The sequence below is a fragment of the Ochotona princeps genome, chromosome 24 (genome assembly GCF_030435755.1).
Source record: "Ochotona princeps isolate mOchPri1 chromosome 24, mOchPri1.hap1, whole genome shotgun sequence".
Taxonomy (NCBI): domain Eukaryota; kingdom Metazoa; phylum Chordata; class Mammalia; order Lagomorpha; family Ochotonidae; genus Ochotona; species Ochotona princeps.
The window spans coordinates 21,474,906-21,502,592 of NC_080855.1; the positions used below are offsets into that span (position 1 = coordinate 21,474,906).

General features: G+C 46.1%; 1 protein-coding gene across 2 annotated transcripts in view; it reads left to right on the forward strand.

Moving 5' to 3' along the window:
* PRKCB (protein kinase C beta) overlaps window positions 1-27,687 on the forward strand; it is a 292,330-nt gene that overhangs the window by 180,041 nt on the left and 84,602 nt on the right. For both annotated transcript variants that reach the window (XM_004586824.4, XM_004586823.4), the window contains exons 6-7: window positions 17,961-18,117; window positions 19,182-19,316. In XM_004586824.4, the coding sequence (XP_004586881.2) occupies window positions 17,961-18,117; window positions 19,182-19,316 (292 nt within the window). The remainder of the gene's footprint in view (window positions 1-17,960; window positions 18,118-19,181; window positions 19,317-27,687) is intronic.

Sequence of the window (27,687 nt, forward strand, 5' to 3'; positions counted from 1 at the left end):
GAGGGTTCGATGCAGTTAAGAGAGACTTCAGAGAGCAGGTGGCATTCAAGACCTATCACCTATCTGGAAGAAGGAGCTGGCTTTCAGCCCAAGGGCCAGGGGAGGTGCACCCTTGCCAGCGGGGAGGAGCATGGTGACATCCTGACCTCTAGGGGGCGAGCCAATCCTTTCCCATTCAGGCCTACTGTGAGAATATGGGTTAGGGGAGAGGACTTGGGTGGATACAGTTGGTCTGGGACATTCAGTGGCAGCAGGTGGTTGAGGGATGGGTGGAGGAACTTAATGGCTTTGTTATCCTGGCACACCCCTAAGTATTCTCTGTTGGGTTTCTGGCAGAGGAAGCCTCTGCCGTCAGGACTCCGTGTGGTTGGCTTGAGAAAAGGAGAGGAGCCCCAGCTTTTCTGTTCTCTCTCAACTTCCATGATAACAGGACTAGGGGAAAGGGAGCATAAAGAGCCTGTGCGGTTCCCACTGCTGCTCATGTGTATCCAGCATAGAGCACGGTGGTCTAGTCCAACTCAGCAGGGCTGGTGGTGCCAGTGTGATTGGTGGGGCACGGATCCCAGTGTCAGGGAAAAGAGTGAGCAGCTGCATCAGAGTCTTGGGGAGCAGCTGACAATGAGGGGGACACAGCACTGCAGCATGAGGTCCTGTCTTCTCCACTAGGTAGCATGTTCAGGAAAGGGCAGGCAGCCACAAGTGGCTGAAGAAGGCGGTGGGGATGGAGGTGGGGATGGAGGTAGGGATGGAAGTCGTGAGGACCAAAGTGGGTGTAAGACTGCAGTGGTCCAGACCAAGACTTCACAGAGGCGCGTATCACCAAGGACGCATCTGGAAAGATTGGAGGCACCTTTGGGTCTTGCTGCAGGATCTTGGTCAGGGCGTTATCATCACCATGTGAGTGCCCAGCTGAGCTCACTGCTCTCTTACTGTTATTGAGATGAAATTCACACCATGTAATGCTGACAACTTTAGAGTGAGCAGTTCAGTAGCATTCGGTACATTCACAGGGTTGTGCAACCACTACCTCTGTCTAGTTCCAGAACATTCTTGTAGCTCTGTAAAAATAAAACAAAACAAAACAAAAAAACCCTCCTACCTAGTAAGCCATCACAGCTCATTCCTGCCCCATCCCTTGCCCCAACCACTGGCAGCTGCCAGTCTGCTTTCGTTAACCCTGTCTGCAGCATATCAGGTGTTTTGCTACAACCAAGAAGCACCTGTGTTGTGCCTGTCATCTCGACCATGGCTGGATGAGGAGGTATCAGGGTACCCCCTGTCTGTGGGCAACTCATAAACACCTCCAGAACCCCTTGACTTCGTGGCCTCCTTGGCACTTACTCCGCTTTTTCTGAGCATGATCTGGTGAGGAAAGGGTTGATTTCCTCTCATCCCGAGAAGGCCTTTACATCCGTGCCTGATCTTTGGCTTCATCCATCCTGACAGGTGCACTGCTTGCTGCGTGTCTGTCAGCCCCGGGATGCAGGTTGGGATGAGATTTCTTCGAGCTGTCAAACTCCCCCCTCCACTCCTCCTGATTTAAAAACCCCTTCCCGTTGCTCACCTGCTTGGATCCCACCTGCGTGAAACATTTTTCCACATTTCAAATGTCTCTGTCTAAAGTTCAATATTCCCCTCTTCCCATCATTTTTTTTTCCTATGCCGGGCTCACTTTACCTAACATGTGCCAAAATGGAAAGATGCTATTTTGGGGGGTAAATATGTTGATCTTTCCCTGAAGGAGCCCAAGACATCTGATGAGAGCTCACACTTGTTCACTCCAGAAGAACAAGTGATGTGTTTCAGGCCGACTCGGGAGCTCCAGCCCAGGCATGCATGGCTGTAGTTGCAGATTAAATGAGAGAGGGGAAAGGAGCTGACCCAGGGGACTTTCCCAGGCAGGGGAAAACCATGATTTCTTTTTCTTTTGAAAAGAAAAAAAAAACGTATTTGAAAAAGCACAATGATGGAGTGGGGATAGTGGGAAGAATTTCAGTCTCACTGTTTGCTACCTAAATAGCTGCTAGCAGCCTGGCTGGGCAGGCTGAAGCCAGGAGCCTGGAACTCCATCTGGGTCTTCCACATGAGTGACAGGAGCCCAAGGGGTTGGACCAATCCTGCTGCTTTCCCGGGCAGGTTAGCAGGGAGCTGGATCAGAAGTGGAACGACTGGGACTCAGTCTGGTGCTTGCTAGGGGATGCCGGAGTCCCCAGAAGCCCTCAGCCTATTGTGCCCCATCAAGGACCACCTGAAGGCATGGTCTTCGAAGTCACACAGCCTCAGGTTTTCAAAACATTTTTAAGATTTATTTATTTTCACTTGAAAGGGAGATTTACAAAGAAAAGGAGAGGGAGAGAGAGAGAGAGAGAGAGAGAGAGAGAGAGAGAGAGATCTTCATCCATTGGTTCACTCCCAAAATGGCCACAACAGCCAGAACTGAGCTGATCTGAAGCCAGGAGCCAGGAGCTTCTTTCGGGTCTCCCGTGTGGGTGCAGGGTCCCAAGGCTTTGGGACTTCCTCTATTGCTTTCCTAGGCCACAAGCAGGGAGCTGGATCAGCAGTAAAGCAGCTGGGATATGAACTGGTGCCCATATGTAATGCCAGTGTTTGTGGGTGGAGAATCAGCCTGTTGAGCTACTGCAAAGGCCCCTCGAGTTCAAATCTTGCCGTGCTGTTACTGTGGGCATGGATAGACAGCTAGCTGTGTCCTGGGGAGGAATTTCAAGGTCTTTTCTATATTATAACAACTCAGAAGCTATAGGGCTTACCATTGTCCCAGAGTGAGGTAGCCATAATGCCAGCCAGCCATGACATAATTAACCTGAGGCTCATTATAATCTCATCAGCATTGTGGTTTCAGCTGTGACCCACCTCCGAAATCACTAGGAAAAAAAATAGATGGCACTTCTGTTCAAGGAAATATCCTCCTGTCTTAATCTTGGAGCCCTTTTCCTCATCTCCATGCATACACCCCCCCCCCATCTAACATGATAGAAATTGAAGAGAAACCTCAGACCCACAGGGCACACCAGGGGTGTGCAGAGCCTGCCCACTCCCTTGCTCCTGGGAGCATACCTTGACTTGCTATAGCCTTGGCTTACTTACTTAATAAGAGGTTAACTCTGGGACCAGCAATGTAGACGAGAAGGTTAGGCACCTGCCAGGCTGTACGGGAGTGCTGGTTTGAGTCCCAGCTGCCTGACAATGCACTGTGCGTGGTGCTCCCAAGTGCCTGAGCTCATGTCACCCAGGCGAGAAACCTGGGTGGAGTTCTGGGCTCCTGACTTGGGCCTGACGCAAACCTGACTCTTTTAGGTATTTGGGGAGTAAAGCAGCAAACTGAAGATCTTGTCTGTCTTTGCTTCTCTGTCACGCTGCTTTGTGAGGTAAATAAACTAGTTCTTGTTAAAAAAAAAAAAGATGTGACTTTGATGCAGCCTAGAGATCTTCGTTGCAGTGGTGCGAGGAACCTGGACATATTTCTGGTGTCATTACCATTCCATGATCTTGGACAAGTCACTGCAGCTTTTCAGCTGTCTATTTCCGTGTCACTAAAATGATGGAGCTGTAATACATCACAGATTCTGGTGAGGTTGTCTGAGCTCCTATGTTCACAGCACTTAGAACAAGGTCATGTCCACCATCCACTGTGAACATTTCATCTTTTTCCATCATTGCATTTTGGAAAGGATTTCTTTTCTTTTCTTTTCTTTTCTCTTCTCTTCTCTTCTCTTCTCTTCTCTTCTCTTCTCTTCTCTTCTCTTCTCTTCTCTTCTCTTTTCTTTTCTTTTCTTTTCTTTTCTTTCTGATTTACTTATTTGTATTGGACAGGTGGATAGAGACGGAGAGGAAGATCTTCCATCTGTTGATTCACTCCCCAAGCAGCTGAAAGGGCCGGAGCTCAGCTTAGCTGATCCGAAGCCAGGAGCCAGGAGTCAGGAGCCTCTTCTGGGTCTCCCACATGGGTGCAGGGTCCCAAGGCTTTGGGCCATCCTGGACTGCTTTCCCAGGCCTCTAGCAGGGAGCTGGCTGGGAAGTGGGGCCACCGGGACATGAATTGGTGCCCATATGGGGAGCCCCAGTGCGTACAAGGCATGGACCTTAACTGCTAGGCTACGGTCCTGGGCCCAAAAGGATCACTTTCTAAAAGAACACCAAGATAACATCAGTGGGCAACAGTGAGTCACAGAGGATGCTTTGAGTAGGTGTGGAGTGGTGAGGTATGCGCTCCTGGCAGAGGAGTGGTCTGCAGCCCCCAGGCTGACCTGGTGGGAAGAGAGGATGAGGGGGGAGGGGCTTGAGAGACTGGTGCCATGGTCTGAGCTGCTCTGTGCAGCGTGGTGGCCATGAGCCACAGTGGCTTTCTTGGATGAATTTAATTACTACATGATATACAGGGAAAGTTTACTTCTGACACCATAGCCAGCTTTCAAGGACTCGACAGCCACACATGGCTGGTGGCTACTCTGTTGAACAGTTACTCTTGCCGTGGTTCTAGTTAGTTCTACTGGAAGGTGCTGGTGATTGGAAGATGTGGTGATTGTGTGTGAGGGGCTGTTTGTGTAATCTGGGAGTTGTGTTCAGCAAGGCTTGGTTGTTGGCTGAAGTGGTCTTGGAAGAGGAATCTGAGAATTTCCCTTTGCTTAAAAAAAATTTTAAGGTCATTTTGATTTTATTTGAAAGAGAGCAAGGGGAAGTGGGTTGGGGTGGGTGGAGGTGTGTGTGTTGGGGGAGATCTGCCATTCACAGTTTCACGCTACATTACTAGCTGTGTCACAGCTAGGGCAGAACCAGGCCGAAACCAGGAGTTTGAACTCAGTCTGAGGCTCCCGTGCGGGTGGCAGAAACCCAGGGACCTGAGCCCTTACTTGCTGCATTCCAGGGCTCGCGGTATCAGGAAGCTGGAATTGGAAGCAGAGCTAGGAGCCAATCATGCTGATGTGGGATCGGGGAGCTCCTTAGGCAGCTTCTTGCTTTAAAGGGTTGGCTTGATTTTCATTTTATTTGAAAGACTGAGACAGATGGAAAGCAGTCTTTTATCTGCTCATTCATTGCTCAAATGCCTTTAGCAGTCAAGGGCTGGAGCCCAGAAGTCATTAGGAGTCTCCCATGTGGGTGACAGGGATGCAGGTGGTTGAGCCGGCTCCTGTTACTTCCCAGGGTGTGTATTCACAGGAAGTTGGATCAGGAGTGAGTCGCTTAAACCCAGGCATTCCTAATCATTGCACCAAAAATCTGCCCTGAGAAGTTGCGTTTCTAGCAAATTCCCAGGTGAGGCTGCTGGTAGGGGTTGGGGAGGAGAGGGTGTTTCATCCTGTGAGAACTGCTTCTTTGCCCCTGGTGTGAGGGAAGGGCAGTCGAGGGAATGTTTGGAGTGTGTCGAAAATGGCAGGTGTCCTTATGTGCTGCAGTTCCACCTCTTTGACCTTGGTCTCAGCCCGGCTTGTGAGGCTAGGGGAAGCTCCTGGAGATCCCTTCCACGGTGGGGGACGTGCATAGGAGGTTTGGCCTTGCAAGCAGCAAAAGGGGAAAGATAAGATTGAATCAGAGTTGGGATGAAAGAGGAATAATGCAGGGCACCAGGATGGGTGCTCCTGGAGCCTGGCTTCTCAGGTCTCAGGGAGAGGCAGATGGGGACCGAGCTCACAGAGCTCAGAAGTCAAGCGTTTGCTGCCTTTGTTCCTCAGTCATGCCTGACAACTCCCTTCCATAGGCAGGGGATGACTCACGTCTGGCTGCCTGGTCTGGGGGAAAGGGCCTCAGGGTACAATTGACAACATTCTGTCAGGTGCCAAGGAGGGAGAAGCACTTGGCTTCCAACCACTGCATCCTGTCCTGACACAAGTATTGGAAATGCGCTGGCTGTCCTGAGCTGCAGGGAGAACCATCCTGGGGCTTTCTTGCATTCAGAGAACTGCAGTGCGGCATCTGCTGACAGGCAGGAACCCCGGAATGTTCTCCTGCAGCTGAGCTGAATTTGGAGGACCAGGCCTCTAGAGGCACAGTGTGGGGGGCTGTGCTGGGACCTGTCTTGTCTCAGCTCTGCCCCTTTTACAATGGGTCACCCCAGTGGTTCTTCAGCAGCTGGCAGGTGGCCCTGATCTCCCTTAAGTGGGCTGACCACACTCTCCCAGCTGCGCTCCCCATGGCCCAAGGTACTTGTGCATACACAGAGGGCCTCCAGGACTAAGATCTGAGGACAGTGTCAGTATTGGTTAACAGGTGCCTGGGCTGTGCCGTTTGTGAGTGTTTTGACTGTAAGGTTTGTGCACCAACAGTGGTACAGATTAGGAGATAGGAGAAAGTAATCGAAAGATAGGGATTCAGCAGGTATTACAATGGCCTTGATGTACTGATAGTTGGGCAAACTTAGAACAATAAAAGTGAGAAGTATGACACTTTCCTTAAGGCTAGCTAATACCCATCACTTTAATCATCGATCCGTCTACCTATCCATTCATTCAACCATCCGCCTGCCTACCCATCCAACTCATCCGTCTTGCCATCCACTCAACTCATTTCTCTCTCCCTCTCTTCTTCCATTAATCAACCTAACCCATTCGTCTATCTACTCATTTATCCCTCCCTTCCTTCCTCCCACCCTCCATCCTTACCTCACTCCCTCTCCTCCTCCCTCACACCCTCTCTACTTCCATCCCTCCCTCCCAGTCTGTCTCCCTCCCTTTCTCCTTGCCTCCATCAATCTACACAATCCATTCAAATTTTCACTCAACTCATCCATCCATCCATCCATCCATCCATCCATCCATCCATCCTTCCATCCCATCACCCATCCGTTCAGCCAGCCAGCCAGCTAGTCCCATTTAAAGAACAATAGGTCCAGCAGAAAACTTCTCCTATGAATGCTCCTGTACCACTGAGGATGTTTGACAACACATAAGGAGAGTTGTTCCTGTTGGGACTCCTTCGAACAGATGTTGTTTCCCCCCCATCACCCATGAACAACAATAGAAGAGGCAGAAGACTTATCTTCAAATGACAGCCCTTTCCTGGGACTGCCTGGGGAACAGGGTGTGAGCATGTGGCTGTCAGGTTTTTAAAAATCCTTTGAATTCCGTGACTCAGTGATGTGGTTCATGCAGAGAGAACTCTTCTGTCAAAGCAGGGAGCCCATTGAAGAAATGAGAAAACATGGACTGTATCTCTAGAGGATGGGAGTTAAGCCTGCCATCCTTGGAGCTGGGGAGGCTTTTGTCCCAAGCCTGTGCAAATTAAACCCATCACTTAGCCATCTCAGCAAGCAGATTGTGGGGCTTCTGGCTTTTGCTGCTTGAGCTGTGCAAAGACGCCGATGGATAGTTTTGATTGAATGTCCAAATTAAGCTGCCAAGGAGTGACTCTGCAGCTCCAGGGACCCCATGTTAGTATTTATGTCACATCTTTAGAAATAATCACATTGCTGAGCAGCGCCCAGAGCTGTGGCAGCTGTCACCGCAGCAGAGGGGTTGCACAGCAAGCACTGTGGGCTTTATGCTACATGAACTTGGAACATAGGCAGGGGGAGGTCCCTGGGGGACACGTCATCCTGGCTCCTGTTCTGAGGGTGTAAGCAAGGAAGAGGTAAGTCTTGTCTGTCTTGGTTTGCACCCAACTGGAGGCAGGAAATGACGTCCAAACAAGAAAGGAAGCTGACTTGTTGGATGTCTTACTCCCAAGCCTTCTGTCCTTGGACTGAAGGGGAGATCTTCTGGGTAACCTTGAAGAGAAGAGCTCTTGGGAGTGAGGAAGAGGAGCACAGGGTTTCATTGTTCTTCTGTTTGCCTCAAGCCCCATTTGCTGTGCCCTACATGAAGTGACAAGTGCAGCATCCCTGGAATGACCCGGCGTACCATGGCCCACACTGCTGGGGAGAGCAGGGTGGGCCAGAGGCAAGTCATGTGTCTTCAGAGTGAAAACCAACTCTGGCCATTCCCGGGAAGAGCATGGCCCTTGGCTGTGGAGTTGTGGCTGCATGGAGTCAGAGTAGGCACCTTACAGTCCTGGACATTATAGGACCCAGAGTGATCAGAGAAACCTCCCTAGAAAGTATTTGACACTACTGGGTTGAGTGGATTCTGAACCTGACCAGAGGTGGGCGTCTGATGTGGCTTGGGATACCTGCACCCCAGGTATCCCTGACTTTGAGTTCAAATCCCAGTTCTGCTCTGAACTCCGGCTTCCTGCTAATGCACATTCTGCTAGGCAACAGGTGGTGGCTAGAGGATTGGGTCCCTACCACTCACATAGGAGATGTGGCTCCTCAGCATGCTGGGAGTGAACCAGCAGATGGCAGCTTTCTATCTGGCAGCTGTCTCTCTGCCTGTCAGGTAAAAGATAAGTTAAAAATTGCATCCTAAAAATTGCCCAGATCTCCAAGTTTCTGACTTCAGGGAGAACTCAGTTACTTAGTATAGAAGTTTGATGGTGGTTTGGCAATGACTCACAGACTCAACCCATAGAGGAATCAGCTGGACTGAATCTTAGGACACCCACGTTGTCTTGAGTTCCAGTTTGTTAAAGATAATGTATGTAAGACTGGCCTCCTCTTACCCAATGATTCCTTTCTCTCAGATTTAGTGAAACATATTTCTAGTTTAAAAATAATTCATGCTCTACTGGGATTATATATTGAGCATCTCCTTGTTCTTGCAAATTACTCCTGAAATGACCAAGAGATTAAAAGTGGGGAAAAATTGATCAGGGCTAGAAATCAGAAAAATGATGTCAACCACATTCCCAAATCCTTGAGGAATTTTTCCAAGATATGTTTCAGATACTACTAGTTAGTGCTGTGTCCTCTTTTTCAACATCTAAGCCTCTTAAGCTTTTATTTTATGTAATTGCCTTGGTTGGTTCTTGCAGAATGATGTTCAATTAGAGCGCTGATGGTGGGTTTCTTAATTTGATTGTGGCCTTAATACATATGCCTCTGGAGTTTTACCAGTAAGCCTGATAAAAGCCTTTGATATATTTATTATATCAAGGAAAGCATCTATTTTTCTAAGCTTTAAAAGAAGGAGTTGTTTTAGAATTTGGTCAGTTTTCTTTTTATACTTTTTTGAGATTATTCTATAGTTTTTCTCCTTTGACCTAGTTTTATAGTGTATAATACTAACAGATTTTCCAAGACTGAGAAGTTTTGATTTATAGAGCATGTGATCAGATTTGAGTTTCCAAAAGGTTGTTGGCAGCAGGAGGCAGGGGAGGGAGGGAGGGCAGAGTGCACTGTGGAGGAAAGGCTGGATAGAGTCAGACCAGAGGTAGGACAGGAGTAGGAGGATCATAATTATACCAGGAGAAGCCATGGCTATGTTGTGAATAGCTGATGTTGACAAATGATTCATCTCCTGTCACACACATCCCAGGCTTCAAAGATAACTCAGTAATCACAATAATCCCATGACACAATGATTAGTGTTAAGGTAGTAGCAGTGTGGACATGCTTCCGGAGCTCAGGGACCTGAAATGGCAACCAGGCGGATGTACAGTAAATACTGGTGGTCTTAAGTGGCACCAAGGGGAGGAAACCACAGTGATTTCAGAATCTCACTTGGGCAGCCATTGAGAGGATGGTTGAGCACTCGCGAACGGTGACATCGAAACAGAGGGATCAGACGTTATGGGAGAGAGCAGGGAGACAACCAGCATTGTTGCGCACGTAGAGTCTGCTGTGCCTGTGGGACATCCAGCACCAGATACCCAGGAGACAGTGGGACATGTGGTTCTGGTGCTCGGGGAAGAGGTGTGGGTGGGAGTTGTCAGTATTTAGATAAAAGTTAAATCTTGGGAGTGGAGCCTTTGGGAGAATATGGAAATTTAAAAACAAACTTCTAAGTAATCTCTAGTTTGGTTCAAAGAAATCTCGAGGGAAGTTAGAAAATACTTTGAACTGAAAGAAAATGAAGATGCAACACATCCAACTTTGTGGAATCTGGGTGTAAAGGAGTGCTTAAAATGAAATTTATGTTGGTCAGTTCTACTAAACATTTCAAGGAGAGGTGATGTTGATTCTTCTCAAACTTAGAAGAGGAAGGGAACATTACCCCAACTTTGTGAAGCTAGTATTACTCTGAAACCAAATCCAGACAGAAACACGACATTTTCAATGAAATGTTAGCAGATCACATCCGGTAATAATAAAAGGATGAGTAAACTCCAATTAGGAATGTAAAGCCGATTCAATCACCAAAGATTCAAGCAATATAGTCCACTCTCTTAGTAATATAAAGAAAAGCCAGTGAACATATTCATTGATTTTAAAAGTTGGAAAAAAACATCCATTCATGACAAAAAAAATCTCAACACATTGGAAATGGAAGGGAACTGTTTGTGACCTGATAAAGTACATTTACCCAAACCTTACAACATTCTTTTCTTTTAAAATATTTGTTTTGAAAGAATTACAGAGAAAGAGGACACACGCACAAATAGAGATAGAGAGGGATATGGAGAGGAGGGGGGAATAAAGCTTGGGAGGGAGAAAGAGCGAAAAGGAGTAGGGAAGGAGATAGAGAGATAGATAGATAGAGAGAGATTTTTCATCCACTGGTTTGCTGCCTGGTTGGCTACAGTGGCCAGTGCTGGACCAGACCAAAGCAGGACCCAGGGGCATCCCACATGAGTGGCAGGGACCTGTGCCCTTGGACCATTTTTTGTTGCTCTTCCCTGGCCTCTAATAGGAAGCTGGATCAGAAGTAGAATAGCCGGAACCTGAACTCGTGCCCATAGGGAGTATTGGCATTGTGGCTGGCAGCTTTTGCTCTGGGTACCACAATGCTGGCCCGGACAACATTCTTAATGAAGACTGTGTGCATTCTGTCTAAGCTAAAGGAAACAGTGAGCCCGCCCACCCTCTCCATTGCTATTCAACATCACAGTGAGTGATGCAAGCAGGGCAGTGGGTAACAAACATCAATAAAAGGAAAGAAATGAATATATCCCTGTAAACAGAAAATGTGACTAGTTATATAGAAAACTCATAGGAATCTTCCCCCAAATCCTAGAACCAGTAACTAAATGTAATTGGGTTATAGGGTAGAAGATCAATACACAAAAACAAATTGTATGTGTATGTTAACAATGAACAATCAGAAACAAAAATATTAAAACAATTTAATCTAGCTCAAAAACAGGTGAAAGACCAAGATATAAATACAGCAATACCTCTAGAATCGACATGTTGGAAATTACAAAGCTGAGTCAAAGAAAGTGTATATAAATGAAGAGACTTTCTATGTTCATAGATTGAAGACTAAGCATAATAAAGGTGTCACTTCTTATAGAATGATTTCTGGACAATGGAATTTCAATCAAAATCTAACAAGATTTGTTGTTGTATGTGGACAGGGTAATGAAAAGATTTATATGGCAAAGCAAAGGAACTAGAATAAAGATAGAAGGGAGGCCTGTGGGCTTCCTGGCGTGATGAAATCCTTCTTAACTCTGATTAGGTGATGGTGAATCCATAACACATGTTGCTGTTCACAGGCCTGGGAAGATGCTGACACAGCAACGAAGACAGCACCATGGGTATGCACAGCCCACCTCAGGGTGGAGTGCTTGGGATTGAGTCCTGCCCCACTTCTGAGTCCAGTTTCCTGTCAGTGAGTAGCAGGTGAAAACTCAAGGCCTTGGGTCCCTGCAACCCACATGAGGAACTAGAATCAAATTCTGGGTTCCTGGCTTCCGTTTGACCCAACCAATGATGTTGTGAATATTTAGAGAGTGACCCAGTGGATGGAAGCTCTCACTCTGTAATTTTCTTAATTGATTTGGAAGGCAGAGTTACAGAGAGAGCTGGGTGGAAGTGAAGCAATCAGGATTTGAAACTGGTATGAGATGCTGGCATTGCACGCAACAGCTCAACCTGCTGTGACACAATGATAACCCCCCCTTATTTTGGTCTTTGAAATACATAGAAACTTTAAAAATAATTTACAGGACTATATATCAAAATAAAAAAAATTGGTTTTATTGCATGCTAAATTTTAGAAAGTAGGATAGATGCTACAGTAAGAAAAAAGACAAAAAGATATATACACACAAATAATACAGCAATAGAGAAGGAAGTGGCTAAGAGGAAAGCATAAGCAAGTATTCCATGTTTTGCTAATAAAAAGTAACTCAAGATGATAAAATAAATGTACTGCACGAAAACAGTAACTGGAGAAGTGCTACTGCAGAAAATACAGTAACTAATATGGAAGCCAGTTAAACGGGTGCTTGCTTCCAGATGGAAGGGGACAGGGAAAAAGACATGAAAATAATCATGAAAAAAAGTGAAAGGTGTAGAAGGTAAATGGCATTTACTCAAGGATAGATGTTTATCATGCTTATCAAATGTACCTAAAGAAAAGGTCAAAACAAATGGAAAGACACTTGTATTCAAAGAAGAGTTCAAGACAAACAAGCAATTTAAGAAGCTGCCAAATCATGAAAGGTAAAATGTAACAGTAAAGTGTGACTGAGGTCAAAGTAGAAGTAGAATTCCCTAAGAGTAAGAGGGAGGCGTACAGAAACATTGTAACAGGGCAGAGAAGGGAAAGCATACATATTGAGCGGCTGCCACGGGCTTCGCATCCTGCTGCAGCCCTAGTATCCTGTTCCTAATAAGGACAGTCCTACACGCTATTGTCAAAACTTGGGCTCTTCAGAGAATGAAAGGACCAAAGGGTTTTACCAAGGCTGTCTTGGCAAACTGGGGATATAGAGTCACCCAACAGCGCACCATCGAAGGGTCTGTAGTTTACATTTGTTGAAGCCAGGGGAATGGCGACTCAGAAGAGCCTTTTGACGTAGACCACTCGGTTGGTAAGAATTACAGCCAAGATAGGATTCAAACCCATGCCTCCGGATCCCAGAGTGTAGCCAAGGATCGTGTAGTGCCTGATCCACATGCCAGCTCCCACCACCATGGCTCACCAGACCTTCTTCCTGCAGACACCGTGATGGTCCCAGATGGAAGTTTGTCTCAACACAGATAATTAATTAGTGTGACAACTGTGCTACTGCCAGTCATGATGGGAAACAAGTTATTCCAGGAGCCCTTTGGGGAGACCCTGATGTGCGCAGGTGACTTGGATGCTGGATGAACCCTGTCCAGAGACCCCTTGTTCTCTTGCTCTGTGATTGGGCCCTTGCAGACCAGACTATCAACGGCACTGGGAAGGGGAAGCTAAGAGATTATAGGGCTCTCACAAGCCACAGTATCAGGACGTCCTAGGTCTAATAGCCCTAAGCGTTAGAAGATGCAATAAGTAAATGGGATTCCAAGGGACACAAACTTAGACTGGAAAGCAAAGGACTAAAGCAGCTTCCAAATTAAGAACGTATGACTGGGCATGGGCTTCACACAAGGCCAAGGTAAGCCGTCACTGGCCACTAGTGGATCCCTGGAATAGAGGGAGAGAACAGGGCAAGCCTGTGAAGCTGCAGGGATGGCTCTGCAGGTGTCCGCCCATTCAGCACTTCTCTGCAGCCCCGTTTGGGTGCCAGGCGTGTGCTGAGGGGGTTCAGTGGGTCTCCATGAAGTCCTCATGGGACTGTGTGCAGTGGCCTCTGGGGCCTCTGGGCTCTGTGATTCCAACCACACTGTGGCTCTCCAAAGCTTTTTTTTTTTTTGGTGGAGGGGAGGGACAGGGTCTCTGAAGGCCAGGACAATAGATTCCTGGCAGCTGTCATTGTGCAAATAAAAACCTTGCAGGTGAAGTTTCCATAATACAACTGATATGAGAATGCATTCTCTATGTAAGAAATTTAGGAAGTGGCAGAAAAAAGCAAAATCCTTTTGCTCACAACCCCCAAGTGAGATTTCTGGGTTTCACCCCTCCCTTCAGATGTTGCCATTATTTTAAATCAACTTTGGGTATATCCTTCCGGAATCTTTCCTGTGCATTCACATGTGTACATGACCATGTGGAAAAATGAATAAGATTAACCTTGCTTTGAAGCTTTTGGGGACTTTTTAAATAATGATGTTTGGGGATAGTCTCAAAATTATAGGACAGTGGCAAGAGCAGTGCACAAAGCTATTAGATATATCTACTTCCTCACCTATTTGGTTTGCTCTTCTCTGTATGAAATAATTTTATGAAAGTGCATGTAGGAGGGGACTTCAAAAAGTTTGTGGAAAATGAAATAAGACATGCTCATTTTGATGTGGAAAAAATTTTGAGCTCCATGGGGCAGGGATATGGCACAACAGTTAAGCCAGTGGTTGGGATGTCCATATCCCATACTGCAGTGCCCGGACTTCAGTCCTGGCTCCACTCTCCATTCCAACTTCCTGCTAATGTCCATCTTGGGAGGCAGCAGGGCACGGCTCAATGACTTGGCTCTCCACCCACGTGGGAGGACTTGATAAAGTTCTTGGCTCCTGGCTTCCATGCAGCCCAGTCCCAGCTCTTGTAGGTATTTGGGGATTGATGCATCCGATGGCAACACTCCATGTCTCTCTATCTCTCTCAAATTAAAAAAAAAATGTGTTTAAAAGCCATTTTCAAAAAGGTCATGAAAAGTGTATATTGTGAAGAATGTTTGCATCGATTTCAAAACCTGCTTTCATCCACAATGACTTAGCTTTTGATTCCATTTCTCCACAAATGTTTTGCTGTATGCTTGTCATTTTTATGAATTGTTTTAGAGTAAGTTGGGCATCGGGGTTCCCATTTAATTTAGATACATCAGTGTCTTCCTCTCTGATCAAGGGTATTTTCTCAATTAGCATGACACATTTATCCAAAAGAGGTAATGGGACATTGACCTAATGGTGTTATCTAATAGTCGAGACCCAGATTTCATTTTTGAAAACACAGATGCTTTCATACCATTTTCTTAAACAAAGAGGCATTATGTTGTGCTCAAACACTTGGGTTGCGCTTCCCTATGTTCCCAGGAGCAGGGAGCTGGATTGGAATTGGAGCAGCTGGGGCTACGAATCAGCGCCCATATGGGCTGCAGATGGTCACTTAGCCCATTGTGCCGCAGCACCTGCCCTTAAGTGCTGCTTTTTCGTGGCTTCTGAACTATTGGATGACTTTCACCAGGATTCAGAGAGCTTGCTTGCTGTAGACCTTCCCTCCATCCAACTCCACATCCAAAGCAAACAGTGCCTTTTCTCCACCAGGGGTGGGCAAGATTGAGCTTTTTACTTTGGGCAAAGCATTTTGTACCATCTGGGCTGGCCGGATTTCAACCAAGATAGTAAAGAAACATTTATCAACAAAAATCAAAGTTGGGCTTGCCAAGTGTGGTCTAAAGAGGCTTGTTGCCTCTGTGCACAGGCAGCTCTCTTACTGCTGCTGGGAAGCATGAATTGACTTTGAAAAGCTTTAGGAGGGACAAGGCTTTGGATCTTAGCCTGCGGCTATTGTCAACTGCTCATGATACTGAGCTTTTAGTAGCCAAAGCTCTTGGGGTTGGGAATGCCAATAGTTCTTGAATCAATCCACTCTATTGCTTTCTACGGAAATTTTCAATTCCTTTAGTTATATAGAGGATAAACTCAAAAGACCAGAAGCAAGAAGAAAAGAACACTTGGCTAAGGGAAGATGTGTCATCCTAAGTTGATGAGGAGTGTTGGCTGGAGGCAGGGAATAGGAGTGGATGCCCACAGAATGGCCATCCTGAAACCATTAGTCTTGAGATTGACAGCTGCAAATAAACAAGGCCTTTTGTCCTGCAAAGAATATGCTGAAAGAGCAGTGAAGCCCTAAACTTACAGGAGAAAATTGTTCCCCAAGGATTGACCTTGGGGTGTTAGTTCATAAGGCAGGGGGGTAGGGAGATAGCCCAGCCAGAGTTGCGCATGTGCTGCCAATCAAGCAGACAGACAAGTTGCTGGCACCTCTGTGCCTTCTCAGATAGTGTTTTTCTACGGTTCATATGGGATAGATGTGTCAATTCAAGATTCCAGGCTGGATATGGGCACGTGTTATTTTCCTTGGAAAGATCAAGAAATAAGAGAAAATAACAGTTGGAGATGGCACTTTTTGGGGGAAATGCGTAAGTATCTTCAGAAATGATCATTCCGCAGATCAGCATTGCTTCAGGTGTGCTCCGTGTACCCGCAGCCTGTGTGTTACTTACGAGAAGTTGTTAGAAAAGCAAATGCCCAGACCTCACTCCAGACTTGTTAAAATGGAATCTGTCTGAGGGCGTGAGTCCCAGGAACAAGCCCTGTGGGTGATAATTAATGTGCGTGAAGGTCTAAGAAGCACTGTTCTAGAAAAGGTCAAACGGGAAGGTCAGATGCATTGTTCCTAAGGAGCCAAACCGCAAGCGGTTTCCTTGGATCTTGGTTCTTTGGAGAAGAGTTGAGTCTTCCTAACAAAAATGGAGAATGTAGCAGAGGAAGGTATCAAATATGAATACTTTTAGTAAAATGTCAACAATATAGCTAGCATTTAGTACAGGTTACTAAATATCTGTGTCTTGTGTCAGCTCATTTTTATTGATCAAAAACATGAGGTCCAAATGCTTTCGGTTCCTGTTAGATAAGATCCAGGCCCTGTCTTGTCTTATAGCTCCACTTTCCAGAGCAATGTGTGACCTCACTAGGTCTCTTTAGAAATCAACTTTACTTTTAGTAAATTGGGTTTTTATATATTCCTTGGGTACGGAATCAATGTCTTCTGTTATCTTCTCTCTGTTGGTGTGGTGTAAGCTACACCTTGCATTCTGATAGCCCACTCTGCTCTTTTTCCTTCTCATCTTGTCAGTCCCAATTGCTTACTTGCTGTATAATTTGAGTTAAATCAGTCTTATTTTGTGTTCAGCCACGGTCAGCTGCTTGGGTAGGAAAATAAAGGACAGATGTTTGAATTCAACTAGGCTTAAGGTTTTGTCAGACACACAAAATAGAAATTAAGGGCAAGGGAGTTGAGAGTGTTTTCATGGGAATGATCGTACTACGTCATGAAATTCAAGTTGTGAGTGAGTAGAGAAGAGGTGGGAAAGGAATGGGGAAATGGAATATATTGGATCCAATGGGAAAACTGTTATTGTAGTGGAAGAGCTAGAAAAACTAGGAAGTTATGTAAGACAACAGGGTACCTGGAACCTCTAGCGTGACCGTGTTGTGGTTTCTGGGGTAGTAAGTTCCAGGGTATGACCATGAGAGGAGATGATGGTGAGTGGGTCCAGGCCAAGGGTTGTAGGAAGTGAGACAGAGGGTGTTTTGCTTCTGATGTTCTAGTATTCTTTCTTCTAAGCTGGGGTTTCTAGTCATCTTGGATTTATGGACTATTGTTTATACTCTCTGATTGCATTTGTCAACCACTTAGGAGAAATGCTGAGTAATGGCTGTAGCAAATGGGCATGCTTGTCTGATTCCAGCTTTCACAACATGACATTTCTTATGAGCCGTGGTGCTGTACTTTTAAACAACAACCAACACTGTGTTTTTATGTACTTACCTTTTCTGGACATTTCCTTTAAATGAAATCATACAATAGTGGATCTTTTATGTGTATATGTGAAAGTTTGTCGTGGCACTATTCAAAACAGCCTAAAAATGGAAACAGTTCAATTGCTAAGCAACTACTGAGTGGATAAATGAAATGTACACAATGAAATATGTACACAGTGGACTATTACCCACCTATAAGAATTAGCAAAGTCCTGATGCATGCTGCAGGGTGGGGAGCCTTGAGAACGTGATGCTAAATGACAGAAGCCAGTCTTTCTTTTGGAGTTGCTGAAAACAAGCTTAGTGGATATACAGTAAATCTTGGGAGTGAGGTGGAGGGGGCAGTTTGAAAGTCAGAAATAGATTTTTCACCAGTATAGAAGAGGATGATGGTTTACCTCACTTTGTGTGCTTCTTAGCTATGGGTATTCATAAAATTTAAATTCCCATAAGACAAGCATGGCGCCAAGGACCACCTTGCAGTTTTACAGCCATCACTAGTTGCTGCTTAATCTTAACACTATTCATTCTAAAACTTCTTTTCCTTTTTCAGTAAGAGATGCTAAAAATCTTGTACCCATGGATCCCAATGGCTTGTCAGATCCCTACGTAAAACTGAAACTTATTCCTGACCCTAAAAGTGAGAGCAAGCAGAAGACCAAAACCATCAAGTGCTCGCTCAACCCTGAGTGGAACGAGACATTTAGATTGTAAGTTGACCTTTCTGCAGCCTGATATGGGTAGTGGAGGAGGTTGGGTGATGGGCTCCCTGAGATTGGAAAATTCCTTCCTTCCCTTCCTCCCTCACTCCTTCCCTTCCCTCCCTAATGCTTTCATCTGCATGTTTGTATTGTGAACCCAGGGAAAATTAGAACCTGTTATTCTAGTAGAGTGGTGACTGCCTGCGGTGTGGGTGGTGTAGTGTGGTGTGTTGCTAGGTGAAGGCAAGTTATGAAAGAAGCTACAGGTCTCCGCCAACTGCAGGCATAACCCCCGTAGGGTTTGTGGATGATGCTCTGCCTGTAGCCTGCTGGGAAAGACCCTGACAGCTTCCTTTGAGGGTCTTCCCTGATCAGGGCTCCAAGAACCTGGGAATCCCCTTAGGCCAGTAGGAACAGGCAGTATTAATGAGCATATACTATACGTGATAACGCTGAGCTAAGTGGGCGAACTCCAGTGACTGATTTCATTCCTATTTGACCTTTGGAGCGTCTAGGTTATGAAGAATATGCGCTACTGAGTCCCACAGTTTACTGAGTCCCACATGTTGGAAGCCTGGTTCCAGTAGTTGCTCCATGTCCTCTTCCCCCTCTCAGAGCATACCTGGGGACTTCTCAGCTTCCATCAAGAACATACCTCAGAACAGTTTCCCCAGAGAGAACACGATGCATAACCCCCATGGATTTTCTTGACTTCATCCCCGTTCCCATATACATATGGACACATCCCGTTATGCAGCTGCTGTCTGTATTTCTTACAGTGATTGTCAGTAAGATTGACTGCATACCACGCACCCTGTTCAGACACGAGACAGCTGACACACACAGTTACAGCTGTCAGAGCTGGCCCAGGTCCTCCACATGTCGAAGCCACAGGCTGTCAACCCAAGCTCTCCCTCCCTGGGCAGCTGGCCTGGGGATGGAAGCAGGCTATGTTTCCTGCAGCAAATTGTAATCTGTAAACATCCCCATCTTCAGATTTCCCCCTCTTGTGCGTTTCATCTGCTTAAGGAAACTCCACAACATCCATGAACTCCGCTCTTTGTTCCTTGCAGCCAGCTGAAAGAATCGGACAAGGAGCGAAGACTGTCGGTTGAGATCTGGGACTGGGATCTGACGAGCAGGAACGACTTCATGGGATCTTTGTCCTTTGGGATTTCTGAGCTGCAGAAAGCTGGAGTGGATGGCTGGTAAGAAGCGTTCTGCTGTGGATGCTACGCTGTGGCGTTAGTCCTGCAAGCATGAGCAAGCATGTTTTTCATTTCTTCTTTGAGCGAAAATGAAAGCAAAAACCCAAAATAGATTGGATTTGCCCCCACAGACATGTCAGTTGGGTCTTTATGCTTTTCTTAAAACAGAAATGCTTTAAGAAAGGCAGTTCGATGCCAGTACTATAAGAATCTGGAGTTCGAAGGCAATGATTGAAAGCAGCGAGTCAACATCCCTCGAAAACACTACACGGTTTCCTGCTGTAGAGTCCTCCCCACTCTCCTGTCTCACTGCATCTGTCCCACTTTGTACCATCCTGTGACTCGCATGGCTTACCCAAAAGAACTGAGCAATCCACTGTTAGGTTCAGATTCAGCACGGGATAATGAAGCATCTCAACCAAGGCCTTACTGGACCTGGCTCCAGAGGCCCTGGGTGGTAGCATTCATGGGTAGCTGTTAAGCCTTCTTCATTCTGCAGTTTTTGCTTTGTTCCCTTCTAGGGAAAAAAAAAAAAAGGTTATCATGCAATATTATCAGCAGAGAGGCTGAGTAAACCCCCTCAGTAACGGTTTCCTAATTACTCAAGGGAAGGAGTCCAAATGGGTAGGGTCCGACCAGGGCCTATTCCTGTGTGAGGTGGCAGATGGGGGACACCCATTATTTCTGTAAGGTGCAGTGTGCCACTTCTGAATGGTCTCCTTCGGGGTGTGCTCAGGTCCCAGTAAAATAAACACGCAACTTGGGTTAGTAAGAAGAGTGCATCACTGGACCACACCTCTTTTTCATTGTGCGCCTTGCAGCTCCTCTCTCTTGACTATATATTTATGCTAGACTTTTAATCCTCATCTCTGAAGAGTGTCTCCCAATACTTCCCAAGAGCTACATCAAGGTGTAAGACAGGCAGGTCCTGGTGGAGTTTAGCTTAGGGTGGATAAGGGGAGGCGGAGATAAGCTTGGAGCAAGAACTAGCCCAAGCAACAAATCAATGACAACCTGATTAGAGATGGGCAGAGGATAGGAGCTCAGAGTGTCCCCCTCACCTGCGCCCAGGAAAAAGCATGTTCAGTAAAGCACAAGTCACGCAGTATGCATTTGTCCACGTTTGCCTTAGCTCACTAATGAAGCAGCTGGCGGGATGCGTGGCAGTTCCATAGAGAGTTGAGAAACTTGCATTTATGAGAAAAAGGAATGCTAAACTAACTTTGCAAAAAGGAAATAAAAAACTAGTGGCTGAGCAGGCCAATAGCATTCCAGCCCCTGGAGGTTTCATATCTACCAGGAAGAGCTGAATGATTTCACTTCCGCTTTCTATAAGTTAACATCTCCCTGTGCGGTCTAGGGGGCCATCTGGATGCGACTCGAGTGTGAATAATAAGCTAAACAAAGTAATATTACTGCGAGGAAGGAGATGCCTAACTAGCAAATGCGATCGGATGACACTGAAAGATCACACAATGTCAACTTCCTTCCCACTCTTCCCCCCTCTACCTGAGTTTTGGATAGCTTTTTTTCTTAACATATGGATGCTTTGTCTGTGCAAGGCCCTGCCTTCATTCCCACGTGGATTGGGCGTCTTTTCTCCTTTAAGACAAGCTGAAGAGGTTAGACAGAGAAGGAAGGCCTGATCCACAGGGGGTACAAGGGAGCCAACAGAGAGCGCAATAATGATAATTATACTAACGACAGCTACCACTTACTGACTCTTAGATGCCAAGCCCTGGGCTAAGCATTCCACAGCACTGATCAGATGTGCAAAAAGAAACAATGGCCTGTTTTTCTACGGTACGACTTAAGCTTGGTCCTGTGGGTCTGGGGCATCGCCATGGCTGAGCAGTATCCCTTTGCTGGCATTGTGGCTGCCTGTGGAGCTGTTTCTGCCAGATCCTTGAGCCAGGGCCTGCCAAGGCAGGACTTGTCCCTCCCCACGCTGGTTTCCTGATGGAGACCAAGGCTCCAGCCTATGAGATTTGTGGCTGTTGTGGGGCCATTTCTGCCTGGCCCCTGAGCCAGGGCCTGCTGAGGCAGGACTGGTCCCTTCCTGCTTTGGGGCAGCCATCACACTGGCTTCATGTTGAAGACCCAGGCTCCAGCCTGTAGCCTCCTCCTGTTATCCTCCCTGCACTGACTTGCCCCCATCCCTCTCAGGATTTCTGGGACTTCCCTCATTTCTCGATACTGCCTCATGGCTCTCTGTCTTCTCCCCTCATTCTTCTGCCCTCCACGCCATCCAACCCACCTCTCCCACATCTCTTTTCCCTTTTGCCTCCATAGTTTGTTGGTGCTTCAGGAGCAAGTCCTAAATATGAGTGCATTTAGACTTAGATCATCATTAGTTCACCCAACAATTCTAGGCAGAGCATCCTTCCCAAGGAATTCAGCAGCAAAGCAATACTTTAAGGACACATGGCTCAGACATGACTGTGCTGGGGCTCTGGGCCATGATGCTAAGAGCTTAAGTATATACAGTCTGCTTCTATGGTAGTTAAACTCTACATGTGCAAATTCAACTAACTGCAGGTTAGAAACATTCAAGAAAAATTGTGTCTGCACTGAACACGTGCAGACTTATTTTTCTTATGATCTAGCATTTGCATGGTACTAGGTAGTTGTAAAATGATTGAAAGTAAATGTGAGCATGTGTGTGGTTCTATGTGAATGTGATGCTATTTTATACAGGGACTTGAACTTCTAGGTTTTGGGAACTGCAAGGGTCTTTGGGACAGACACTCCCAAAGATACCACCTCCATACCTAGGGGTCCACAGCTGGTGGGTGACCTTGGGTGGATGCTTTGTGACCCTGGGCAGACTGCCTCACCTCTCTGGGCTACAGTCTTAGCAGGTGTCGTGCTGTTCTTCAGACTGAAGACAGTCCTCTGTCTGTTGCTTAGAAGAGCTGTGAAATTGATGGAATAATAGTTAGGAGGGAACATTTGCGAAATCCAAGCCCTCATCAGGTTTTGCAGATAGAAGTCTTTTTGAGATTTAGGATCGAGACATTCCCAATGCTGGCTTGGCTCTAAGGGTGCTACTCCATGTGACTGCTTGTTCCAGGGATTCTTTGAATAATGTATGCTAAGGGGTGAGTCACAGGTCCTCTGCTATGATTTGGGTGTTAGTTTGGATGCTCCTTAAAGACCTGTATGTTAACAACAAGGTCTTCTAAGACTCATGTTGATGGTGAATGCATTACAGTGTGGATTTAATCCGCTATGGTATCCGGAGGCAAGGCCTTGGGATGTATTTTAGGGTTAGGTCATTAGGGTGCAACCTTTGTGGTCGCGTCATGGAGAGACCTCACAGAGCGACTAGTACACTCCCCGTCTCTCCTGCTTGCTGCTCACCAAGTGATGGCGTGGCCATGCACTCTTTGCCAGTGCCACCCTCTGATCCTCAGCCAGCAAGGAAGCTTCCTCCTTCATAAGTGATTTGTCTTCAGAATCGGACTGCGGTTAAGGAAGGCCAACATCACAGCCTCTTGGAGACTCCGCTCCCCACCAGCGGGGCCAGGCTCCCCCCGCAGTTGTGCGGGGCTGTGATGTAAGATCCTTGAGGCCAAGAACACAGAAGCAGCTGTGAAGGTAGCCAGATGGGGCGCCCCAGGCCCGAGCTCCTCAGCTCTGTGTCTGCTGCCGAGTCCTCCCCTTGGCGTCTAATTTTGTGTATTTATGCTGTCTCCTTTGTCCCCCTTGGTTGTGCCGAAGTTCATCTGTTTTATTTATTTGTTTTTCCTCTAAAGAATTAGCTCTGGGATTTGCGTACCCATTCTGTGTCTGCTTTCTCCTTTCCCGGAGGTTTGTTTTATGGTTGCCTTTGGATTTTGAAGGAGTGTTTTACCAATTTCTTTTTCTGCCTTTAACTTCACTCTGCTCTTTAAGAAGAACGAGCAAGCATCCGAGAGAATAGCTACTGGCCCTCAGTCATGATATGTCACGTTCCGTTCAGCGGTTGCGTTTTTAATTTCCTTTCTAATGTGCTTTTATTTAGACATGCTGTTTAACCTCCAGAATTAGCTTTTTGCTGAAATTTTTATTATTCGTGTGAAATCACATTTGTAGTCAGAGAAAATAGCCTATTCAGTTTTCTTTTTCTGCTTTGTTCATTTTTTTTCTCCCCCCACCCCTCCTTTCAGCTTAGTTTAGCATATGTTCAGTATCGCTAAACGTTCCATGGACATTTGAGTAAAAAGATTCTATTTTGTGTCTGCCGCTCTCAAATTAAAAAAAAAAAATCAGAATTAGCAGGCAGCTGTGTAGCCTGGTGGTTAAGGTGCTGCTTGGGAGACACGTGTTATATATCGGAGTGTCTTGAGTCAAGTTTTGGCTCGACTCCAGCAGGTAGCAGGAGGTGGCTCAAGGAGTCACGCCACCCACATGGGAGGCTCAGATTGAGTGCCTGGCTCCCAGCTGTGGCCTGGTCCTGCCCTGGCGCTGTGGACACTTGAGGAATGAATTGGTAGATAAACACTCTGTTGTCTGTCTGCCTATCTCTGTCTCCTGTTTCCTAAATTTAAAATAGCAGTAATAATAACAATAACTTAAGTTTTTTATTTGTAAGGTAAGTACTTCAATGTTTATCTTATTGCAACATACAGCTGTTTTATGCGTTTCTATTTTCTTGTGGTTTTTCTTAAACGTGTAGCGCTTGTGAGATTCCCCCAGTAAAATTTTTCAATATTTTTTCTTAGCTGAAGGGTTTTTCTTTATATGCTGTGGCCATATTATTAGCCACACAGCTCTTCCAGCAGGATATTATTGACATAAAGTTACCTTTGTTGAAGTTAATGCTTGTCTCCTGTGGCTTTACCTTGTTGCTGGCGATCATTCATTCATTCATTCATTGATCCATTGGCTCATGGAACACACACTCTTGCTCTTGCTGTACTGAGGAGACACCAGGAGCAAAGTAGTCCAGAATCCAATAGAGAACCGTCCATGAGGAATGAGGACAGAGAGGCACTTAGGAGTTTTCAGGGTGTTCAGAAAAGGATTCACTGAAAAAATGACAGAGAAGCAAAAAGTTGCCCAGAGCGGGGGCAGTCAGCAGTGTGGTGTCTGGGGAGAGCTAAGAGCTGGTGCAAAGACCCTGAGGCAGGACTGTGCTGGATCAGAGGAGGTGCTGCTGGTGCAGCTGGAGCTAGATTAAGGAGGAGCTGTCCCACGGAGCAGTAGGTCCAGAGAGTGAGGGGCAGGGCCTAGGAGAGCCTTATCAAGACTTCTTCTTTCTTCTGTCTGATGATTCACTCCCCAAGTGACCGCAAAGGCTGGTACTGCGCTGATGTGGAGCCAGGAGCCAGGAGCCGGGAACTTCCTCCAGGTCTCCCACATAGGTGCAGGGTCCCAAGGCTTTGGGCCTCAACTGCTTTCCCAGGCCACAAGCAGGGAGCAGGATGGGAAGTGGAGCTGCCAGAATTAGAAACGGTGCCTGTATGGGATTCCAGTGCATTCAAGGCGAGGACTTTAGCCGCTAGGCCACTGCACCGGACCCAGGATTTTTTTCTTCTACTTGGCAAGAGACGGGGATTCGGGAAGTGACACAGCGCTCCCTCTTGGGACACGTTCATGGTGGATAGTGCTTGGTGGATCCTCTTTGACTAGTAGACCCTTGCCCACTCTTTTTATGCTTCCTTTATCTAACATTTGGTGCTATTTTTTATTCAAAAACAAAGAAAAAGCAACAACGGAATGTGAAGGTCTTGTCTCCTTTTCCGCAGGGAGCTCTCTCCGCATCTACAGTCTTCACTGCACGTTTCTGTTACAGTGTTTTGTTTTCTAAATATTTTCTCTTTCTCACCAAGCAGTTACCATCTTAAGTCGACATTATGTGTCATTAAATGTTGCTTTACTGGGATTTCTATGCCACTGCTTTGTAGCTGGGAACCTTTGAACATGTCACTGCCCGCCACCTGTGTCTCCCACCCCCCTGTGGAGACAGTAGGGGTGATCACGTCCCAGGACTGCTGTGATATCAGACCAGCTCCTGTCACAAGTGAGGTGCCTAGCATCCCTGTATGTGTGAATTACTATTATTGATACAACTGTTAGAAAAATTTAAATAATCAGAAAGTATTGTAAAAAGCACCAGCGTCTAGAGATAGGCCCTATTTGACACTATTAAGAGACTTTCGTGTGTGTATGTATCCTCATGCTTGTGTTTGTGTGTCTGTGCATGTGTGTGTAAGACCAGAGTGGGCTCTTACTATAAAACTGGTAGCAACAGGGCCTGGCATGGTAGCCTAGTGGCTTACCTCTCAACTGCTGGGATCCCATATGCGGGCTGTCAGTTCATGTCCCAGCTGCTCCATTTCCATCCAGCTCCCTGCCTGTGGCTTGGGAAAGCAGTCGAGGACGGCCCAAAGCTTTGGGACCCTGCACTCACATGGGAGACCCAGAAGAAGCTTCTGGCTTCTGGCTTCAGATTGTCTCAGCTCCGGTCGTTGTGGCTACTTGGGGAGTGAACCAGAGGACGGAAGATCGTTCTCTTTGTCTCTCCTTCACTCTGTAAATCTGACTTTCCAATAAAAATAAATAAATCTTAAAAAAAAAAAAAAAAACCCTTGTAGCTACAGTCTCTACTTAATGTTTTATGAGGGCTTCCCTGTCATTCTATAATCTTAGACAACCAGATTTTTTTCTTGTATAAAGAAAATTCATTTACTTATTTGAAAGGCAGAATGACAGAGGGGAGAGGCAGAGGTCTTTTTTGGTAAGTTCATGTCCCAATTCCCTGAAACAGGAGCCAGGTATGCCATCCAGGTCTCCTGTGTCGGTGACAGGAACTCCAGTACCTGAGCCAGCACCTGCTGCCTTCTCAGATACATGAGCAGCAAGTTGGATGCAAAGCAAACTAGCTGGGATTCGAACACTTGCAAGTGTGCAGGAGTTGCACGAGGCATTTTAATGCGCCATGCCACAGTGTCCACCCCTGCCTCATTTGTAGTAGCTTCACTTGGTTCACTGTATATTTCTGCTCCAATTCTATGATTATTTTCTTATTATAAAGTGTGCAGTGCTTATCTGTAAAATACTTTAGCGATAAACACACTTGTAGGGAAAACTTAGTGCATAGATTTAATTATTTTCGAATAGATTCCTAAGCTGGAAATGGATGGCTTTGAGAATAATGCATTATTGAAGTGTTCACCAAAGCCTTCTACAGTGTTGAGATCAATTTACATTCTTATCAGTGCTGTGTGAGATTTTTTATTTCTCTCAACACTTGATGTGAATTTCGAAGAGGGGATGCAAAAAATATGTATTTTTATTTCTGATGTTTTATTATTTTTATTTGCATAGTGCCCTTTGTTTATATTTGTAAATGTCTTGTCTTTGGCCTTTTTTCTTACTGACTTAGATGAACTTTTATAAAAGAAGGATATTTGCGTGTCTGCTGATGTGTTTGTTCTGTTAGTCTTCCTTTTTATGTTGTATGTTAATTTTGGTAATATGCCCATTTCTTAGTCGTATTTAAGGCATCCATTCAACTCCAATCTAATCTAATAATTATTAAACCAACTACTGGAAAAATTTCTCAGGTTTATCTTCTAACTGTTACCTAAATCATCCATCCTGTTGCCAGCAAACTTTTAAATTCAGTGAATGTATTTTTTTTCCGAAAGTAATTTTTCCTCCTCTCAGATATATATCTTTTCACAGATGTAACTGCTTCTAGAATCTCATTGGCAGTATGAATTGGATGCGTTCGAGAATTTTTCCCTCTTCTGCTAATAGCTCTATTTCATGGGAAATACTAAATCATCTCACTTTTCCCTTGATGGGAATGTTGAATTTTTCACTCCCTGTTCTCTTTGCTTGCGCATCCTCCTAGCAAGAAGTGGCAGCAGGAAAATGACCTGTGTCTGTTCTAATCTTTCAGATCCACGTGATGGGAGGGAGGAGTCCTGTGGTCTTGTATGCCTTGTCAGGCTCTGTCAGGCTTCCTGGTTCCCTGTGTCTAGGAGAGAAGGTTCCATCCGGAGACAGTTGACAACAAGGCGGCTCCGTGGAGAGATCTCTGCCTGTGTTTTTTCCTGCATCTCAAATTCGGAAGGGGTCCCTGTGCCTCTTGACTCGTGGCCACAGGGGTCCTAATTTGGAGGCCGCATGGTCAGTGTCCTTGAGCTAGCTTGTCCCATGAGGTCGCTGGGAGCACGTGCTGGGGCCTCTGCAAGTGTTCATGTTGCCTCTTGAAGATGGGCGAGAGTCAGGGTTCCTCGCCTGCCTCCCCGCCCCCCGGTGGTCTGACTCAAGTGATTAGTTCTGTTCCCATTTGCTGGTGGCAGCTGCTCAATGGCCCTCTGCTTGTCTGCTTCAGAGAAGGAGACACCATGTGAATTTGGATTGTGCCCTGTTG